Source organism: Rhododendron vialii, chromosome 13a (genome assembly GCF_030253575.1).
Source record: "Rhododendron vialii isolate Sample 1 chromosome 13a, ASM3025357v1".
Taxonomy (NCBI): Eukaryota; Viridiplantae; Streptophyta; class Magnoliopsida; order Ericales; family Ericaceae; genus Rhododendron; species Rhododendron vialii.
Genome location: NC_080569.1, coordinates 2167292 through 2186932, shown reverse-complemented (window position 1 = coordinate 2186932; position 19641 = coordinate 2167292). Strand labels below are relative to the sequence as shown.

At 39.6% G+C, this 19641-nt stretch overlaps 2 protein-coding genes across 3 annotated transcripts; one reads left to right on the top strand and one right to left on the bottom strand.

The window, feature by feature from the left end:
• Window positions 1-5588: 5588 nt before the first annotated feature.
• LOC131314164 (receptor-like protein 37) lies at window positions 5589-7281 on the top strand. The gene has a single exon (XM_058342653.1). It carries the CDS (start codon window positions 5994-5996, stop codon window positions 7176-7178), a length of 1185 nt encoding a protein of 394 aa, XP_058198636.1. The 5' UTR covers window positions 5589-5993; the 3' UTR covers window positions 7179-7281.
• A 3691-nt stretch (window positions 7282-10972) lies between these two features.
• LOC131313324 (LEC14B protein) lies at window positions 10973-18728 on the bottom strand. 2 transcript variants are annotated; one of them, XM_058341578.1, is made up of 10 exons: window positions 18482-18728; window positions 16801-17339; window positions 16338-16457; window positions 15840-15917; window positions 15382-15558; window positions 15224-15301; window positions 14229-14404; window positions 11851-12009; window positions 11636-11696; window positions 10973-11364 (listed from the first exon to the last, which is right to left on the bottom strand). In XM_058341578.1, the coding sequence occupies exons 2-10, from the start codon at window positions 17230-17232 to the stop codon at window positions 11173-11175; spliced, it is 1473 nt and encodes a 490-aa protein (XP_058197561.1). In that variant the 5' UTR covers window positions 17233-17339; window positions 18482-18728; the 3' UTR covers window positions 10973-11172. The 2 variants fall into 2 exon arrangements, with proteins under 2 accessions (XP_058197561.1, XP_058197562.1); XM_058341579.1 differs by lacking the exon at window positions 18482-18728 and adding an exon at window positions 18104-18293.
• Between the last annotated feature and the right edge of the window lie 913 nt (window positions 18729-19641).

Genomic DNA, 19641 nt, shown 5'->3' with positions numbered 1-19641 from the left:
GTGGGCACTAACAACTCGCTCGCCGGGCACTCGGGCTCTGCGTTTCAAGTTCTTTATCCGAACCGTCTTCTCAGCTCCACCGGGAGCCTGGCCCCTTCTTCTATCTTATAGAATCTATTTGTTTAGTGGAAGCATTCATTTTGATGCAGTTTGGCAGTTGAGCTCTATTTGTGTCTTTAGGTATGCATTTCAATAAGGGATGCCAGAGTTTTCACTACACAAACTAATTAATCAATTCCTCTTGACTTGTTTGTAAATAAATGTGACAATCAGGCTTCACCAAACTGCAAAGGCCTTATCATAATATTGTATAGTACACTGCAGATGAATGTTAGGTATTAGCCTTCACCAGCTGGAGTATGTTCCTTATCCTTAGACACGTAATATAGGACAGAATTGGTGGTCTTGGCCTGGGACTTAGAGCGTCCCGGCCTTGGCCTTGGCTTGGGACATTACGAGTTTGTTTCTTCTTAATATCTCAGGTTCAATTATTATTGTCAGCAACTCTTTGGGTCACTTCATTCCATGAGTAAGCGTGTGAAATGATTGTGGGATGGTTTAAATTGGTCGATAACAACCCCCAACCCCACTAAAAAGTAATGCTGATGTCGGACATGTAGGATGTTTCAATTTTGAGAGTTGACTTTTGGAATTAAAATGTAGTGTCTAAGTTCCATTAAAAATGGCGCAACTCTTTGGGTCACTTCATTCCATGAGTAAGCGTGTGAAATGATTGTGGGATGGTTTAAATTGGTCGATAACAACCCCCAACCCCACTAAAAAGTAATGCTGATGTCGGACATGTAGGATGTTTCAATTTTGAGAGTTGACTTTTGGAATTAAAATGTAGTGTCTAAGTTCCATTAAAAATGGCCTTAGTATGAAGATGATGTTGCTCCAACATACAAAGAATTTCAACTGTTTTCTACTATTAAAGAGTATGGTGGAGGAGAACACAGGTCAGTGTTTTCCACAAGAAACAAAGTTAGATCAATAAAAGTCATTTTTTTGATCTCCCTTTTATCATTTTCTCCCACCTCCTATGGCGATACAGAAAACCGCTAGAAACCTCATTTCTTTTCTTTTTCCACCTTTTTTGCAATACAAAAGGGCAGTAACTTGACTTTTTTCTTCCCGAAATTGATATATAAGTTGTAGATTATTCTGTGCATTTACTTGTGGAGTAAAACTCACATGATGAATCCAGCATCTTTATGCAGGTTTTGGTTGCGTGAATTACGTAACTAAAACCTGCGTTAAGATGCAATCCTGACCAGAGACGGAGGTAAGTGAGGGCTAATGGGGGCCATGGCCCCTGTGTTTTGCAGAATTTTATTTTTTTACTATATATAGTACACATGTTGCCCCGGTGAAGAAAGAAACTAGAAACAACCATTTTCTTCAACAGAACTTCTTTCGGGAGCAATCCGTAAATAAAGTTTACGACGCCCAATCACGCACGTTCAAAAGTGTGTTAGATGATCCAGATTGAAAATCAATTTTGACTAATAAAAATTAGGTGTTACCAGTCAAAATTGAAAAACATATCTCAACCATTAATTGCTGAAATGGACGGCCGAGATTGTGTGGAGCAGTGAATAAGTTTATCTCTTTCTTCGAACAAATGAGCCACAACCAAAGACCATTTTCTTCAAACTAGAAACAACCTTTTAGTTGTTTTTTGTTTGTTAGATATTGTGTTTGTATTTGGTGTTATTTAGACATTTAAATCCTTAGATTTCCGAACCTTGCCATTTCAAAATTTTATTGTTCATGGTTCGGCCCCCGCATGTACAAAATCTTAGTTCCATCCCTGATCCTGACTTTCTTGAAACGGAGCTGAAGCAACTACCTTAGCGTACAACAAACTCCAGAGACGGTTACGATTTCAAAAATAGATTGATTTGTTATCAACCTTGAAGTTGAATTAGCAAAAGCAATCTCTCCTCGGTCTTCTTGCATCATATGGATTTCAAACATTCGTGATCTGCACGTGAGGAATTCACGTAACTAAAACCTGCATTAAGATGTTGGATTCATCGTAATTACCTATCCTTCCGATACAGTAAACGAAAAACCTGTGTACTATATGTGTTAGTAATTTATTGCATTTGTAAGGAAAATGTAAATATGTTAAGGCAGCACGTGCACGTGCGAGGAACTTTTTTGGAAAAACAATATCTGTAAAGAAAGAGGGCCTCATCAAGTAGTGAAAGCAGAATAGCTGGGATGAAAGAGACAAGAGACCAAAGGCATGGAAATACATACACTGGCCATTGAAAAAAATGATCCATTGATGCATTCAGGTCCCCATGCTCACATTTACAACACATGGTCAATCCATTGAATTGAAACTACAGATAGATGCAAATCATGAGTGGGCGTTTTGTTTCTCTTCTTTATTTTGTTTTTGACTGTCAGGGTGTCCGGGCTGTATTACGCGCATCTCGACTAATTTCCTTTCTGATCCGGTCAAAGCTAGGCTATCTACGCCGGGAGTGAGGGATCGATTCACAAAAAATTACTTTTTTGTGGTATGACCCCGAGAATTGAACCCTATTTAGTTGTATGGAGATCAAACTCATCGATCAACCGGAGTAACCCTTAGGGCTTGATGAGTGGGGGTTTTGGTGGTTGGGTTTGGTGCAATCAGTACCACTACCACTCTCTGCCCCACATCCCAATGCAATTATGTCTGCAATTGGGTTGTGGAAAGGCCTTCCCCTTTTAGGTAAAGCACTGTTGCTGCTCACAGTTCCAATTACTTCTTCCTTTTCTGCTTTTGTGTAAGCAAGGGATCGAGTTTCATTAATTCGCGGACCATTTCGTTGCATTGAAGCTGGGTGCCGTAGGGTGATGAGCCAATTTGGAGGTGTTGCCCCGAGTATGTGAATCCCAATCGGTTATTTTGTTCGTCTCGTCAAGTTTATCGTTCATGCCAAGGTAAAAAATTAATCGGAATATCGACACCAAAATAGAATACTTTGGTTTAGTGAGAACGCGTGAAATTGTTTCTATTTACCATCAAATCATCGTGTTTCTAGACACGTTTCAGATCGAGATTTTTTTGCGCGGGAAATGTCTAAAGAGTCGACTAAATCAACGATAATGCTACGGACACGCCTACCGGCCACTTCTCTCTTACATATGTGTGGGATCCATCCCACAATTATATGTATAGGATGAACACATATATGAGAGAAAAGTGGTCGGAGAATGGTTGGTGAAAGTGTACGTAGCATAGCATTGTTGCTAAATCAAACAGTTGAAACCTAATCTCACCTTTCTGCTCACCTTCCTAACGTAACCTGGTGTCTGTTTGTTGTTGAACCCATTGTTCTGTGGGCTAGAATTTTGGCCCAAGTTGAATGGAATTGGACGTGGGGTCCCGCCCCGCACAAGTCCGATCCTGATCAAACGGTGGAAGCTGGAAACTGCATAAAATCAGAGACGACTCAAAAATGACGGAGGAGAATATGATCGGACGACACACAGCTGTCCTCACGCAGCAGAAGCCCGAATTGCCCTCGTCAACTGGCTTTTTCTCACACCTCCCACATGATACGTGGCGTTGACTGCTAACTACACTCACACTCATCACCCATGGGTACTGAAACCATAACCAAGTGGTTTATAAACGGTTCGAATCATTTCTGCAGAACTATATTATGGGTCCCTCACATCTAACGGTATTCAATTGCTACATGGTTGGGTCAGTGCCCGTAGTTTTTGTATATCCTTTCCGGTCCGTTAAATCGACTCAATGGTCCAATTAAGCCTAATTATATACTAGATCTTTTTCAGACTCACTTTAATAGTCATTATAATTCATTCATCAGAGATTGTCGAGAACATTAACCACATCAAGAACTATGTTAATAGGATATCGATTAATATGATTTGATTGTATTTGTTTTGAGATAAATGGGTTAAATTTGCTCAATTCATTATTGCATTTACTTCTAATTTTTCCTACAGATGAATGTACGTTAAACATAATATCAACCAATGTCCAATCAATGTATTATGTAGCGTAATTGATATTAACTAACCGTTTCGTCCATTTTAATGGACCGGGGAGTAACTTTCTACACATACAAAAACTCCCACAATAAATGTGTGTACCAGAAAAAGAATTTCAACACTTGTGCTTTAAGTTAAGCACAGACAAGTGGACAAACTTTAGGCTCGCAATTATTGGTGGTAGCAGTCTACCAGAGTAACCAGACATGTACGTCGTGTGTTTGGGGCCTCTCAAGTACTCCTATGTTAAGTGTTTGTCCAATGATGTACATCACTAACTCTTTTTTTTTTTTGGGTAAAGAAAATGAAAGTGCATGTATGGTACTTCGTCGCCTTCGCTAGGAAGTATTGTTCCGTCACATCACACCATTATATGTAGGAAATTTCACCGCACTTACGTCGGGGCCGAATCTAAGGTCCCACCACGCGTGAATTGTGTTAGATCTCAGAAATATGATTAGTCATAATGAGAGGCGATTGGAAACTTGAACCCGAAAACCTTGTCGAATGAACCAACCAGTGAACCAACTCCCCATTGGTGATGTACATCAGTATTCACGAATGCGACAAAGCTTTGAAAACAAAGTCGACCATGAGGCATTTTAACACAAGTTTCTCTTTTCCACTCTTCTTTCCCTAGTGTAGATAATACTAGAAATACAATCCATGTACTCCTTTTTTTTTTAAGACGGTACTAAAATAAAAAATTCTTTACCACGACCATATTATTGAGAGAAAATTGAGAATTAGTGTCGAGTCAAAGGAAAGATTTGAGAATAAAGCGTCGTATTTTTGTCGTTTAGAACTGGTGGGTTCTTTTCTTTTCTTTCTTTAACAAGTTAATTCAATCATCAAAATATGAACTAGTGGTGCAATGAATTAGAAATACTCTCAAGATTACGTGATTTGAAATCTTTTCAGTACTTACTTCAATAAATGAAAAAACAATTCAGTTTTTCACTACAAATTCATGATCCAAAGTATAGTTCCGGACACTAATTTTGTTTTGCGAGTTGTCTTTCCATGAGTAGAAAAGTTCATAGTATCACATTCTCTTCGTATTACCCAAGTCGCGCGTTTGAGAACTTCAACATTTCCATATAACCCATTTGTTTGATTGTACTAAATACTAGTAACGAGGCCACATCAATCACCTCATGATACTCTATATCTCAATTTTATGAGATTATTTATCCTAATATATGTTTAATCCTTGTTGTAATATTTTTTGAGTTTAATTTTAGGATGTATGAGTAGTGGGGTACTACTATTTTACTTGTCTAAAATATTACTAAAAAAAAAAAAATTTCCTGAACCGCCCAATATTAATACTAACTGCACCTCTAAAGCGCAAACATTATCTGCCCAACGGAAAGGAAAGGAAAAAAAAATTTGCTTTGGTTCAGTGGTGGTGGTTTATTGCCCCTGACCTATCCAGCAAACCACCCCTATGGTCACGTGGTCCTCGTCCGAATCTCCGATGACCTGTCACTCCGAGCCTCCCGCCCTTCCACGTAGGTTCGGACAACCGTTTGACCCCCCGAACCTCCCCCCACAACCCACATTGGAGTTGCAGTCCAGTAGAGTGGTAGTAGTAGTCATTGCATTGTTCCACAGAAGCAAAACAACGAAGCGTCAAGAAGAAGAAGAAGAAGAAGATCAAATAAAGGCGCTTCCTTTCCCCCCAAGCTACTCTCTCTCTCTCTCTCCTGAATCTTAGACTTGGATGCTCTACTGTCTCCATTAACCTTTTCTTCCCATCCATATTCCCACGAGAAATCTGTAAAATATACTAGTATCAACCTTCCCCATCACGGAAAAGCACCGCCAAAACACCCAAACCCTTCTCCTATAAAATCCCCCCCAAAACCCCAACCCCTCATTGCATCCTCTGTTTCACATTCAACCCAGAGAGAGAGAGAGAGAGAGAGAGAGGGGAAAAGAAAAAGAAAAAAAAAACAGGGGAAAAAATGTTGCTATCAGGTTTGTCGAAATTGCTCTGCATTCTCCAATGCATTTCACTGGCCTTTGCTATCCTCGACCCAATCGACTTTTTGGCTCTTCAGTCGATTCGTAAGTCCCTCGACGACATGCCGGGGTCCAATTACTTCTCCACGTGGGATTTCACCTCCGACCCCTGTAACTTCGCCGGAGTTTACTGCGACGGCAATAAGGTAATCGCGTTGAACCTCGGCGACCCGAGGGCCGGCGCGCCGGGCCTCGCGGGCCGGCTCAACCCCGACATCGGAAAGCTCTCGAATCTCGCCGAGTTCACCGTCGTGCCCGGCCGCATCATGGGCTCGATTCCGGTGTCCATTTCGCAATTGAATAACCTCAGGTTCTTGGCTATCAGCCGGAATTTCATCTCCGGCCAGATTCCGGCGAGTCTGGGCCAGCTCCGGGGGCTTCAAACGCTCGACCTCAGTTACAATCAGCTCTCCGGCACCATTCCGCCGTCGATCGGTAACTTGCCGGCGCTATCCAACGTCATTCTCGGTCACAATCATCTCACCGGTCCGGTCCCTCAGTTTGGTTCACAATCCCTAACCCGGCTCGATCTCAAGCACAACAATTTCACCGGTTCTTTCTCGCCGACTTCGCTCCCTCCGTCGCTCCAGTACTTGTCCTTGTCCTGGAACCGGTTCGAAGGCCCAGTGGACCAGCTCCTGACCCGTATGAACCGGTTAAACTATCTCGACCTGAGCATGAACCGGTTCTCTGGCGTCATCCCGGGAAGCGTGTTCAGTTTCCCAATCACAAACCTTCAGTTGCAGAGAAACTCGTTTACCGGTCCGGTTCAACCCGGCAATCAGGTCTCGATCTCGACCGTCGATCTCAGCTACAACAGGCTATCGGGTCAGATCTCGCCGATGTTCTCGACCGTGGAGAATTTATACCTGAATAACAACCGGTTCTCCGGTCAGGTCCCGGGCAGCTTCGTCGACCGGTTGCTGGCCGCGAACATACAGACCTTGTATCTACAGCACAATTTCCTGACCGGGATTGAGATCAATCCGACGGCCGAGATTCCTGTGAGCAGTTCGCTGTGTTTGCAGTATAACTGCATGGTTCCCCCTGTACAGACGCCTTGTCCGTTGAAGGCTGGGACGCAGAAGACGAGGCCTACTGAACAGTGCGTTGAGTGGAGGGGGTAATTTGGGGAATTCACTCTCATATCAAGGGCAGAAAGGGAAAAAAAAAAAGATAAGTTTTTTAGTAGTATAACTATAGGGTTATTATAATTCAATGTTTTTTTTTTTTTTTAAATTTGGGTTTTGACATAATTTTTGTGGGAGTGATGGAATTCAATTTATTTATTTTTGTGAGGAGGTTGGGGGTAAAACAGGAATAAATTTGACTGTGCATAAGTAGACATCTCATGTTAAAAAGGTCCTATAATGTCTTTAAGTTTATGTCTTTCCTATGTTGTTTTTGGTTTCCATGTTCTTGTGGGGCAAAAATATGTAACTTCTTGCCGTTATTGAATTGGATCCTTTTGGGTGTCATTACCCAATGCCACATGGTTCTTACTAGCTTTGTTGATTTCTTCAAAATTCTCAATCTCCTGCTATCCTAGTTGTGATTGTTGGACCTGTTGTAGCTTAGGCTTGGGGTTCGTCTAGTGCACGGGTGTAGCATGCTATAAAAGTTATTCATTTCGACCATAAATAGTTTGTATTTTTAGGCACTTAGACGTCCATTTTTTGTACCCAACGAGGGTCGTCTCCACTGTCCTGGAGGTGTGAGTTTGATTCTCGAGAATAGGTCAACCAGTTTGGAGGTGAAGGTTTATGTGAATAACCTCCTAACTATTTCTAACAACTTTCTGAAGGTATTGGTTCTATGCGGTCGGCTATAGATAGATTAGTCTTCTCTCATTTGGGTGGGTGTGTGACACCTCGTTAAAAAAAAAGAAGTCACTTTTATGGAATTCTCATTTCATGGACATATTTTTGCAGTACTCCATTTTTAAGAGGTGGTCACAGTTTCTCGGCATATTATAAGTGTCTTTCCAATTTGCAAGTTTCTTTAAGTGTGGGGCCTCAAAGAACCATATAGTATCATTTGTTAACGGATTTGGAAGATTAATAATACAACACTTTTTTTGTCCCCCTATATTATGAGGTCGAAACTGGATTTGAAAAGATAAACTGAAACACCACAAGCCAAAAAAAGCAAACGAGGATTCGAAGTGGAGGCTCACTTTTTCCTTTTGTTTTTCACCCTTTAAGGAGGCATAATTTCTTAATTGTGCATTAAGGGAGAGTTGAAAAGGGGGTCAAAACACAACTATCAGTTCAGGTTTTCTTTTGACATGTTTTGTGTACAACTCTTTGACCATGTCTAATTATAAGTACTACGATTAATTGATTAGTACTTTGGAATATTCCAAGTCTGACTTGGAAATTGATTGCAATCTTATGGGTGTGGAATTATGCGGCACTCTTTTTTTTTTCAAGCGAATTTGCGATATCATTTTTCCGCCATATAAAATTGGCTTGTGAAAGGACAGTATTGTAACTTCACATTAGGACAAAAATGGAGTATGATAAGAAAAAAAATAGGTGTAACTCTTGATTTGTGGCGAGTAACCGCTCATTTTCTAGGGATTTATTTGGTAACCAGTCCTAGACCAAGAAATTTTTGGGGGTTTTAGCAATTTTTTTGGGTTTTTAAGGTACAATCCAATATCCCATACACACAGTTGGAAACCCTTTTACTTAGCGCAAAAACAAAAAATGTTGGAAACCCTTTCGTACACCTCAGTGTTATTCTCTAAGATCTTGTCATCATAATTCAAAACGTACAACTCATAGAGTTCATAAAATAGATTATCCAGATAACAAATTAAACTCATCGGATATCAGTACATATATGATAATAACAAAAAAAGCCCGAGACTTATTTTGGGAAACTAAGCCTCATATAGTCCAATTGGTGTTACGTTATTCTAAGAACCTCCTTTTGTCTTTCTACAACTTTTTTTTAATAATTTTTTGTCTTTCTAGCATTTGAGCAGCTTATTTTTCCAAGGTGTAGGGTCTTCATAGACCATAATCCACTCTTCAGCTGTTTCGCACGTGCGTGGGCGTGGGGTGATGATTAGAGAGTGTTTACAACAAATTTAAGGGTTGTTGGCCCAAAGTATCTTACTTTGCTACGCGGCTAACTAATTTGTCTTCCTACTCCCTATGGACCCTATCTATCCCTCCCTCTCTCTCTCTCTCTTTTTTTTTTAAACGAATAGGTAATCGATTCAATGAACCAATCAATTCAACAAAGAGATACGTAGTTCACTGCGGGAAGATCCAACTAAAATCGGACAGATTATTGATATTAATAGTTGACTGTACACGAGTGAAACTCAAATTCCAAATAGAAAACTTCATGGGCTCCATAATTGTTTGATAACTACGTATATCTTGACACTAGGGTATTCATATTCGCCATGTGACCCTTTGTCCGATTAGAGGTGTTCTATACTCATGTAAGTTGAAAGCAAAGTGGACAAGGTTTATAGTTGAACACTGCATACAAGACGCAATAACGTAGTGTTTCCGAATTAAGAAGTACTAAATTAGATTTTTACAAAATGGAAAGATTAATTGGAGGAGTAACATTTTCTTTTACTGGTTCATAATCTATAATTGTGGATCTCTGCAACACTCTCTTATAGAACCTTTCACTCGTACTATTAATCATCGCTTTATGTTCATGTTCTTCATCCTCCCTCTCATGAATTCTAAAAAAAATATAAGATGTTTTTACGCTTGTGTTCATACTCACGCCCACGCACATGCATAATGTGACTAAGAACCTATCCTGCCTTGGGAAAAAAAGAACTAGTCAAAGCCCATTGTTTTGTATTGTAATAATGCTAGGTAACAAATAAGTAATACAATGATGATGAATAAATGTGAAGGGAAAATTATTAGGTTATAATTAAAAAAAAGGGAGAGAGAGAAAGAAAAAGGTACAAAGATGGTTGGCTTACAAGGTACTGAAATATGAGTACGATTTTGCTTAATAATTCAGGGTCCAATAGAGAGTGTGCGTTTAGTTTTAGCTATATACCTTCGGTGAACAAATATATACTACCTACCATTACCCAGGGTTTCTTTTAGGCTTTAATAATCAGTTGATTATTATTACAGTACCTAATTAATAATCTTTGATAAAGGGTTAAAGTAATCTTTGATCATTAGTTTATTATTGCTTTGGGCCATTCTTGGGTCCCCCAGCTGAAGGAAGAATGATTTTATTATAAATAAGTTCTTTGGGCCAAACATGGGCCCATTTTGAGAGGTATTCATTCCAAACCCATATAAAACACCAGAATGGTAGCTTTTTGGAGGGATGTTGGAAACTTTGGGCTCATTTTCCCATAAAAGCAGCTCAATTGCCTTTAGGCATTCAAAGGCACCTCTTTTTTTTTTACATTTTCTGGTAAGAATTCAAAGGCAAGCAACGTTACCAAACAGTTGTGGGTTCCATGGACTTACTGCTGTATGTCGTAGAAATATGTGGTGGAGAAGGGTGCTAAGGCACCATTCGGTGGTGTTCCAAAACATCCCCGGTAATTTTTTTCAACCGGCTCAGCCATTAGCCCATTTTCATCTGTCATCAAAAAAAAAATTCCGAGGCTGCTTCAAAAAGTCTTTAAGTTGCTACTGATAACACGCGCTAAAAAATGCGAGCGATTTCATTTCGGAGGAAGTATAAATAAGTAATACGTAAGTTGGGGAAAAACATGGAATAGTGTTTGAGCATGTTTTCAGTTGGGGAGCTAGGGCCCGGACATGACCGAGCCCAAAAAAGTTCCCAACGTTTTTCTTATAGAGCTCGACGAGTAAATTATCCTGGTGAGAAATTAAGTTGATCCTACAACAAATGAAACATAAACTATGATTCGGGGAATACACTTTCAAGAGAGAGAGAGAGAGAGAGATATTACAAATGAGTACCAATTTCACGCTAACGGTAGTGACTTGTCTATGTACAATCAAATTGAAGAGTAAAGTACGTCACACAATTGTAATGCTTCCTTATTGAGTCATATTACATGGAGTAACATTTTATGTATCCTGTAGACCTCACACAATTCCTCACATCTGACCGCACATCACAATAATGAAAGGACTTAATCCCTCAGTCATACTGACTCCTCCTATTCTTCTTCTTGATCAAAGGAGCAGGCGCTTCACCGGTCCCAGGAAATTCCCATTTCGCAATGTCTCCATCCCAAGAAGAGCTAACAAGGATTGGGTATTGCGGGTGCCAACTGCAATCCCTTACCGTCAATCTATGGTACTCCAGTCTCGCCACTTGAGCACCACTCACCTTCATGATATAATCACCACACAAATGAAAACCGCATTGAGGAGGGGGGGGTTGTGGGGTGTGTTGGCTTGAGCAAGGATCATGCCAATTTAGATCAAGATTTAGCTACCCTATATTTTGGCAACGGGCTTAGCTACCCGATGGAGTAGAAATTTTGAATAGAAGCAACAAAGTTATAGCTTTGGCAAAGCATTTGGCTACCCATTGGAGATTCGATGACACAATGCATATGGATAACTATTGCAAAAAGCATATGGACAATATTACTCACCACATCATAAACGTAAACACAGGAATCATGAGATCCAGTGTAGATGTACTTCTGACCAGTGCTGCAAAAACATTCAAGAAAATGTATTCAAGTCATTTGAGTTTCTGATTGTCATATTAATTAGTGACTGAGCTAACTTGACAACAGAGTTCATAATTGGAGAATGAAAGCAGCAGTTGATGATGAGAGAGATTTTAAAAATAGATGGCTGTTACCTATACACGGGCGAGAAGTAACAACGAATGAGAGTGCGCAACACTTGGTGACCCTTGTAAGTAGCTAATGATTGATCGCATGGGTGTTTCAAACTTCTTGCTTGGGGTGGGTACTCCATCCATCTGTAATCCCATTCGTAGTTCCTAAACCCGGGATTGCTGAAGCAAAGGAAAAATGTACCACCAAGTTCCCGTTAGCTCTTCCACAGGTACTCAATTTGGCAATGTCATAGAATCAGCACAACCAATTTGGCAAAACCAGACCCAGTTCATTAGTAGACCATTGTAAAATTCATTTCATTTGTATATTCATGCTGACTTCGAGTAAACAACTATTTCACAAATAAGGTTGGGTTGTACACATGCCCAAACCAAATTATTATATGCATCAACCAAATTCTGGAGATTACTTCCACAATGGTTGTGATCATTAAATGTCCTAGAGGTATAAGATCGTTGGATGTGGTAAAAATCAATGTTCTAAATGGCGCTTGGCGCTAGTAGGGCGGAGACCCACCTCCAAGCGCCAAGCCGCCTAAGCGGCGCCAAGCAATTCGGCGTTTTTTTTTTTTTTTAACAAACCATTATCCAGTCAAACTATATTCTATGTATCCATAATATAAGTTCAAAGTTCTACATAACCATAATGCAAAGTTTAATGTACAAACCCAAATGAAATTAAGTAGTAGCAACTAGCAAATAAGTTGAATAAGACAATAAGTAGAAATAAACGAGATCGGAGATCCCTAATGCCAAGTTAAAAGTTCATCTCCTTTCTTTAACTCTTCTCCTCCATACCCTTCCAAAACTTGATCTACATTAGTTTAATACTATACATTTAAGGCCACCAAAGGCCTCCAAAGACGTCGATGATGCCGCCAAGGCCCGCCAAGACCGCCAAGGCCGCCTAGGCGACCGCCAAACCTCCCTGGGCGCCAAATCGCCGAGACCGCCATGACCGCCAAGGCCGCCTAGGCGGCCGCCAAACCTCCCTGGGCGCCAAATCAAACGCCAAGGGGTATTGGCGTGGCGGCAGGGTACCTCCAAGCGCCTAGGCGGCCGTTAGAACAGAGGTAAAAATAACTCAAGTACTCAATGCGCCCAGTTAATGGATTTTATTTTCCTTCCTACGTCATGGATTCAGTATAGATTGTTAGCAAGCAGCTTTCAAAAATTCTTTGGAAAAGAAAAATAGAGGAACACGAAAATCCAATTTACATTTTTATTGCAGAAATTGTACTTTTCAAGGAAAATAACATAGAATGACCATCCTAGATACTTGGTCAACCTGATGGGCTATACCCATCCCCCAACTTAAATCTCTTCACCTCAAGCTCTTCAAAGCAGAGGCAAAATAGAACAGAAGTGTCCTTCCTCAAGCTATTTCAAGACATCGTACATTTTTTGTGACTATGACACAAAATCAGAGAGGACATTAACCATCCCATTAAAAAATGGTTCTGGAATCTCTGGACCATTCACAAAAACAGTCTGCAATCTCTGGTGGGATCATATGAACGGGATGTTTTTCTTGTATATTTGCTTCACCCGTGGCTTAAACAAGCCAATTTCTGATCAAATGTCACGTGGTGTAAATGATTAAAATTGCTTCAACAGCCAAAAGATTTGGCAGATAACAAACATAGACATGACTTCTAGCCAGCTAGCAACAATAGGCTTTCTGAGAAAACAAACACTAGACTTCACTCTTTTCTAAGAGGCCCGCACCCTATGTTACATGGACTCGGGTGCGAGTGCATATCCAACTGTCGGACCTTCCTAAACTTAAATCTGAGGATACGTGGATATGTGTCCCCAACTTGGGTACGGGTACGGGGACACGTCCTGAACTCTTGTTTGTATTATATATTGCATAATTTTCCAAGATTATGTACCTATAAACTATGTTTACAAATGTATTTAAACAAAAAAAGGTTAAGAAAATTATGTTTTTGCTATTTTCCTATTTCCTGTCTATGTGAAATACTCGAAATATCGCTTTTCTAGCTAATTTGATATTCCTTTTCTGTAAGAATATTAACAATTAGAGGATCCAAGTGTCCAAAAGGATACAGGTGTCGGACACATCGACACGGGTACTTGAGCCAAAATGAAGGATCCATGTAGCATAGCCCACACCTCTAATGCTTCAGTTTAGATGTCGTCAACCAGCAGCCATAATCCACTAATTTTTTGCTAAGCCCCTAACTGCCGATTAGAAGCAGCTGCAATCTTAGGACTTATGGATGGTTACGTAGGTTTCCTCCTCATTACTCATTCCAAATAATACTCTCAGGATCCGAATCAAATGATTGAAGTCAAGTCATTCTTAAAGATAAAATTCAAGAGATATATGGGAAGCCTGGAAATTAGCATACCAATTAGCATTAGAGGACATCTTCCGGATATCCCAAAGTTTAATGGTCTGATCTTTACTATTTGAAATGAAATAACGACCATCTCCACGGCTGTCAAGAAATGTTATCCCTTCTAGGTGTCCCATAAGATTCCCTGCTGGCTTTCCGTTTGCTTTAAAGCAGCGCCTGTCCCACACCTATACCAGTAAAAAGTTAACACAGAACCCTTCATCAATTAAGCCATAAAATCTTTAAACAACCTTGATCACTACATAAGTATTGGAAATTTTATTACTGATCGAGAAGTCACTTTAAAATTCAACACCAAGATAGATGACAAGTACACTATCATGTAGCCATTTATCGCTACCACCACCATCTACTCCTAGCTCAACTCAATTTCATCACCCTGACTCCTGAGTTCAAGCTGTCTATTACCATTTCAAAAAGGTTTACAAGCCACTTTCACAACACGAGCCATGTTCATTACCTTCGAGTTGTAACATAACTCCACGAAATCCCTACTTCAACCTTGTTAGTAAGAAGGAACAGAACTGACTCATTCAACCAAAAATGGCGTGGATAAACAAATTGATCTCCAAGCACAAAGTGACAAGTTTGTTTTGCAAAACAAAACAAAGGACCCAGCTCATCATGCCCATAGATTAGGGATCTTTGGGAAGTTGCGATATATATTTTATTGCATGGGAAAAATATTGGTTTGTCTCAAAATTCAGCAGATAAACTTTCCAGGTATTAGTACTCCTTTGAATAGTTCAGACCTAAGTCTCTATAACATGTTTTCATGGAACTTGTACATCCATTTTTCCTAAAGCATTTCACCGCTAACTGAAATCACTTTCTATTCTCTGTTGAGTCACTTCTTATGATCCTTTGAATCATTTTGTAGGTTACACAGTGACCCTTATTGCTTCAATCAGTGAAACAAAAGACCAAGAAAGAGTAAGTACACAAATTTTCGATCGACCAGGCAAAAGTGAGTATAAAGGATTTACCTTACAGAGATTATCATCACTCCCAGAATAAATAAGATGACCGCTTTCATCGGCAAAACACACGGTATTAACATCAGACTGCAGCACGAACAAACATATAGCAACCATCAAAATGTGTAATAGTATCTTTACCATGTTCATCGTAGTAGTATACTTACTGTGTGTGCCGAGATACGAAGCGCGAGTTTATTTGCTTCAAGGTCATAAACATATATTGCCTCATCACTGCTACCAGCAACAAGTTCTCGCCCATCAGTTGAAAATTTCACAGAAAATATTCCGAAGGAATATCCTCCATCGTCATCAGCAGAAAGATCCAAAACATCATGAATCTCCTGAATAATAGATGGGCTCCAAATATTAAGCAATCATTAATGTCATCCAAAGTTCAGAGAACAAACTTCCATCGAAAAACTGTTAATTTGTCCTAACAATTTCTTCTTTCAAATTCTAATGTTCTAGGTAAGTAAGATGAAGAGGAAGTGAAAAAAGTCGATACACAATGAAGCCAAATGACAAAATACCCATTGTGCGGAATCCAGATGCAGGGAGGTACACAAAATTCAAAGAGAATTAGAAGAAGTGAACCAAATTGAAAAAGTTTTGTACTAAGTACCGTGATATTTGCAAGAGACTCTGTTGCAGCGGATCCAATATTAACAATATGGACTATTGGTGACATGCTGGCATAAACCTGCAATAATGACATCCAAATCAACATATAGTATGACATTTCTCCAAAGGGAGAGAAACCGAAACCAAACATATGATAAGCCTCAGAGTTGCCAATGAATGACCATCAACTCAACGGAAAGGAATTTGGTCAACTTGTTATTTTTGCTGGTTTACCGAGACACCAGTATGTAAACTTCAGCACTGCACTTGTCTCAACCCAACCTCTAAAAATACCAAGACTTGTGAGAGGACGGGAGCTATTTCTTCAGATGGATTCACCAGATACCTCCAACCATAAAGTGTGGAATCGGGACCATCTTCAGATGAAACTTTTTAAGGGAGATTACCAATGACGGTATCTTCCAAAAAAAAGGGACCACCTTTTACTTCATAGATCTATTTGGGAGTGGGGGAAATTACACTGTAGCTGAGAACTAACCAGATAGCGTTGATCCGCGGAAAGGGATGTATCGGTAATTGTCCATCGTAAACTTTTCGCAAGAATATTCTTCTGAACTTCCCAACCTTTATCCACATTATATATTCTAATGTTGCTTCCCTGTATCGAAAAACACCAAATAGATAAACTGATAACTACATCAGAAGTATAACGATCCACATATCACAATAATCCTTCAGCTAAAGATGCATGATATGTAAGAAAACAAAGTCAACAAGAGCTCCAAAGCATAAAAACATCAGCTAAATTACAACCTGAAATACATGCAACAACAAAAATTTAGCCCAGTTAGGTGAGCGTATATAGAAACCAAATGACATAATAAATTATAGGCTCCCTTCTCCAGAGAAAACATCAGAAGGCCAGACAAACTTGACGTGGACGTAAAAGAGGCATTATATTCTGAATTTCTGAGACCCAATTTCAATTCAATAGATTATACCTGAAACCCCGCAACAAAAAGGGAACCATCTGCTGAAAACTGAGAAACATAAGCCCTGGTTGGCATCTGGTCTACAACAGAAGGAGCATTTACGGGCAAATATCTACTTAGAACATGACGGCAGTCTGATGTTGAGAACCTCCCTCTTCCCGAATAATTACCTTCTCGTCCCGCCAACATCTTAACTGTCGAAACATTACGCTCCCGTTTACCCGGCAGGACCTGGCTCAGATGCTCATGGGGCGCTGATTTGAGCTTTGTCGACTGAGCAAATTCATGGTCAAGAGAATTGAATGGCTTCTGCGGCCTAAGGCTGCCATCAGCTTCAGAAGTGGTATTGTCACTGTCGCATAATTGTTCAGAATCTATATTCAACCTACTCATTGAATAACCCATGCTGTTAATGGAAGCCTCACGGGAGATAAAGTACATTTTTAGCGGAGAACCAAATCTGAAAATCTGTTTGGCATTGTCATCAAACACAGTAGAGCTCTCAAATTATCTCCAATTGGGTTAGTACAAAGTGACCCTTTTAAATCCTGCAAAGGAGATGAGACAATTCTCAGAATAAACTTAGATATTCATCAAAGAATGCATTGTCTAAATGCCTTCAATCTCGTTATGTGTTTGAATATGGAAGTTGCTTCGGCAATATCCCCACCTTTTATTTTTTCATCGATTCACCTCAGCTGGCAATCATAGTGTCCCTTCTCCGGATAAGTCGGTATACATATATATGTCTACATGCATAACACTAAATGTCCGTATTCTTTTCTTTTTTTTCCTTCATTTTCCTTTACAACCTTCCTAAATTAGATAGATTGGACCCTTTCATCTCTCCTGAATCTGATTGTCTATTGTTTCTTCTTCCTTTTTACTTTGTTCTCAAAATAAATCTTCGGAGTTCTCCTCCCACATCAATATACTACTTTTTTTCATCTTTTTCAATTTCCCTTTATTATACTTCCTATGATAGATAGATTGGACCCTTTCATCTCTCCCAAAACTGACTGTTTTCCTTCTTCCATAGATATTCTGAAAAGCTGCAGCCTGATTGTCTATTATTGCTTCTTCCTTTTTACTTCTTGTTCTCAAAAAAAAAAAAAACTTTGGAGCATTGGTATACTAATAGAGACAAAAATCAGGAATCCAGGGATGGAGTTCTTCACGTCCCTCCCATCAAAATCCTACAACTATGACCACCCAGTTCTACATTACCTAAAACTCAGCAGATATTCACCGATAAACCCAAACAAAACATCTTTTCTTGGTACGCTATTGTCCAACAAACGTCAATACTAACTATATATCAACACTTTTATATGCAAGAATCAGCTCACTTGATCACCAAAACGTAATGAAAACCAGCTCATTTCCTGCAGAAATCTGACTCTTAAACCTGAACCCCAATCCAAAACTTCTTGAACCCAATTGAGAACAATACACCAACATTAAGTCGAAACCCACCAGTAAAGTATAGTTAAATCATCCGTAGACAGACACAGTAAGTCAAATCCGAGTGGATTTTGGAGTAAAAATAATCGTATATAGTGAAGAAAAATGAGATCCCAAATCAGAAACAAAATGAAAACAAAAATGCCAGAGGCACATCGGTGTGGCACACCAGCCACACCCCTCTCACATATACGTGGGGAAACTGGGTTACTCGTATGTGACTCACCTCCTTCGGTGCTGCGGCTGCCAGAGACCGATAAAGATCCAGGAAACTTCACAGTGGGATTAGATGAAAAAGGGAATATTTGAAGGATATGTGAGGAATTGGATTGTGTGAATGGAGTTGATCCGGAAGACTCCAATGATCGTCTTGTGGTTTTTGTGAAGGAAGTTGAATGAGCGTGGTGGTGTGCGCTTGGCTCGTTCACTTCACTCGCTCGTCTGTAGAAGAACACGTTAGCTTAATTACTTGCCTCGTGTTTCACATTTTGCTGGGTAGGTTGGTTTTTAGGCTAAAAGTTTGATTAATTAATTCCGATTAATCTATGTGAATTTTGTGTTTTAGTTTTTGCTAATTCTTATCAATTTTGTGTTTTTTTTCGTCGGCAAATCGATAATTCACAGAAATTTAACAAAACAAACAAAAGTGAAAAAAAGAGAAATTCACCCTAATAATAATAAATGAATGGACAAGTACTCAAACCTCTTTCTTTGGATTATAATTACTATACATTCATTTTCTTCCCTAAATTGGAAAGTCACAACATTCGCAAAACTCGAAGAACAAATGGTTAGGAGGTACGTTGATGCTAACAAGCATGACAATCGTCAAGGATAAATTTTTTTTATGAAAACGAACAAAAATATCTTTTACCTTAGCTTTAGTCAATTTTGGCAAGTGGTTTCTTATGAATAACCCCAATAGTGGGGAAACAAAGAGAGTTTAATTTGAGGAGAAAACTATGGTACACTGGATATACCATCTATAAAACGTCATCAGGTATACATGTTAATATTTTTTTTTTAAATCAACTAATTTTTACATTTTGAATTGTGGAAGAATCTAGTTTTTGCTCGGTAGATTTGTGTCATGCATTGCCTTGCCCGGTGATAAGGCTAGACTGGTCAAAAGAGCGTGCCGTTTTTTATGTTCTTTTCAAGCATTACCCATGGGACGTGAAAGCACGATGAACTGAAGGCAAACGGCCGAGGAAATCTAGTTTATGTTCGGTAGAGCTGTGCCATGCATTGCCTTGCCTCGTGACAAGCAATCAGCTTGTCATGCTTTCGCTACCAACCGTTTAAGGATTTTTGTTCAATGATAGCCGCTACCCAGACAGATTACATGTGTTCATATTAAAATGATGGGTAAATTATAGTTAACCC

Excerpts from the sequence above, each read along its gene's own strand:
- LOC131314164 (XM_058342653.1), top strand. The coding sequence starts at position 5,994 with ATGTTGCTATCAGGTTTGTCGAAATTGCTCTGCATTCTCCAATGCATT.
- LOC131313324 (XM_058341578.1), bottom strand. The coding sequence starts at position 17,232 with ATGTACTTTATCTCCCGTGAGGCTTCCATTAACAGCATGGGTTATTCA. Across the intron at positions 15,559-15,839 it reads AGTCTCTTGCAAATATCACG|GAGATTCATGATGTTTTGGA; the intron begins GTACTTAGTACA and ends TCTATTATTCAG. Across the intron at positions 11,365-11,635 it reads GTGTTTACGTTTATGATGTG|GTGAGTGGTGCTCAAGTGGC; the intron begins GTGAGTAATATT and ends TATATCATGAAG.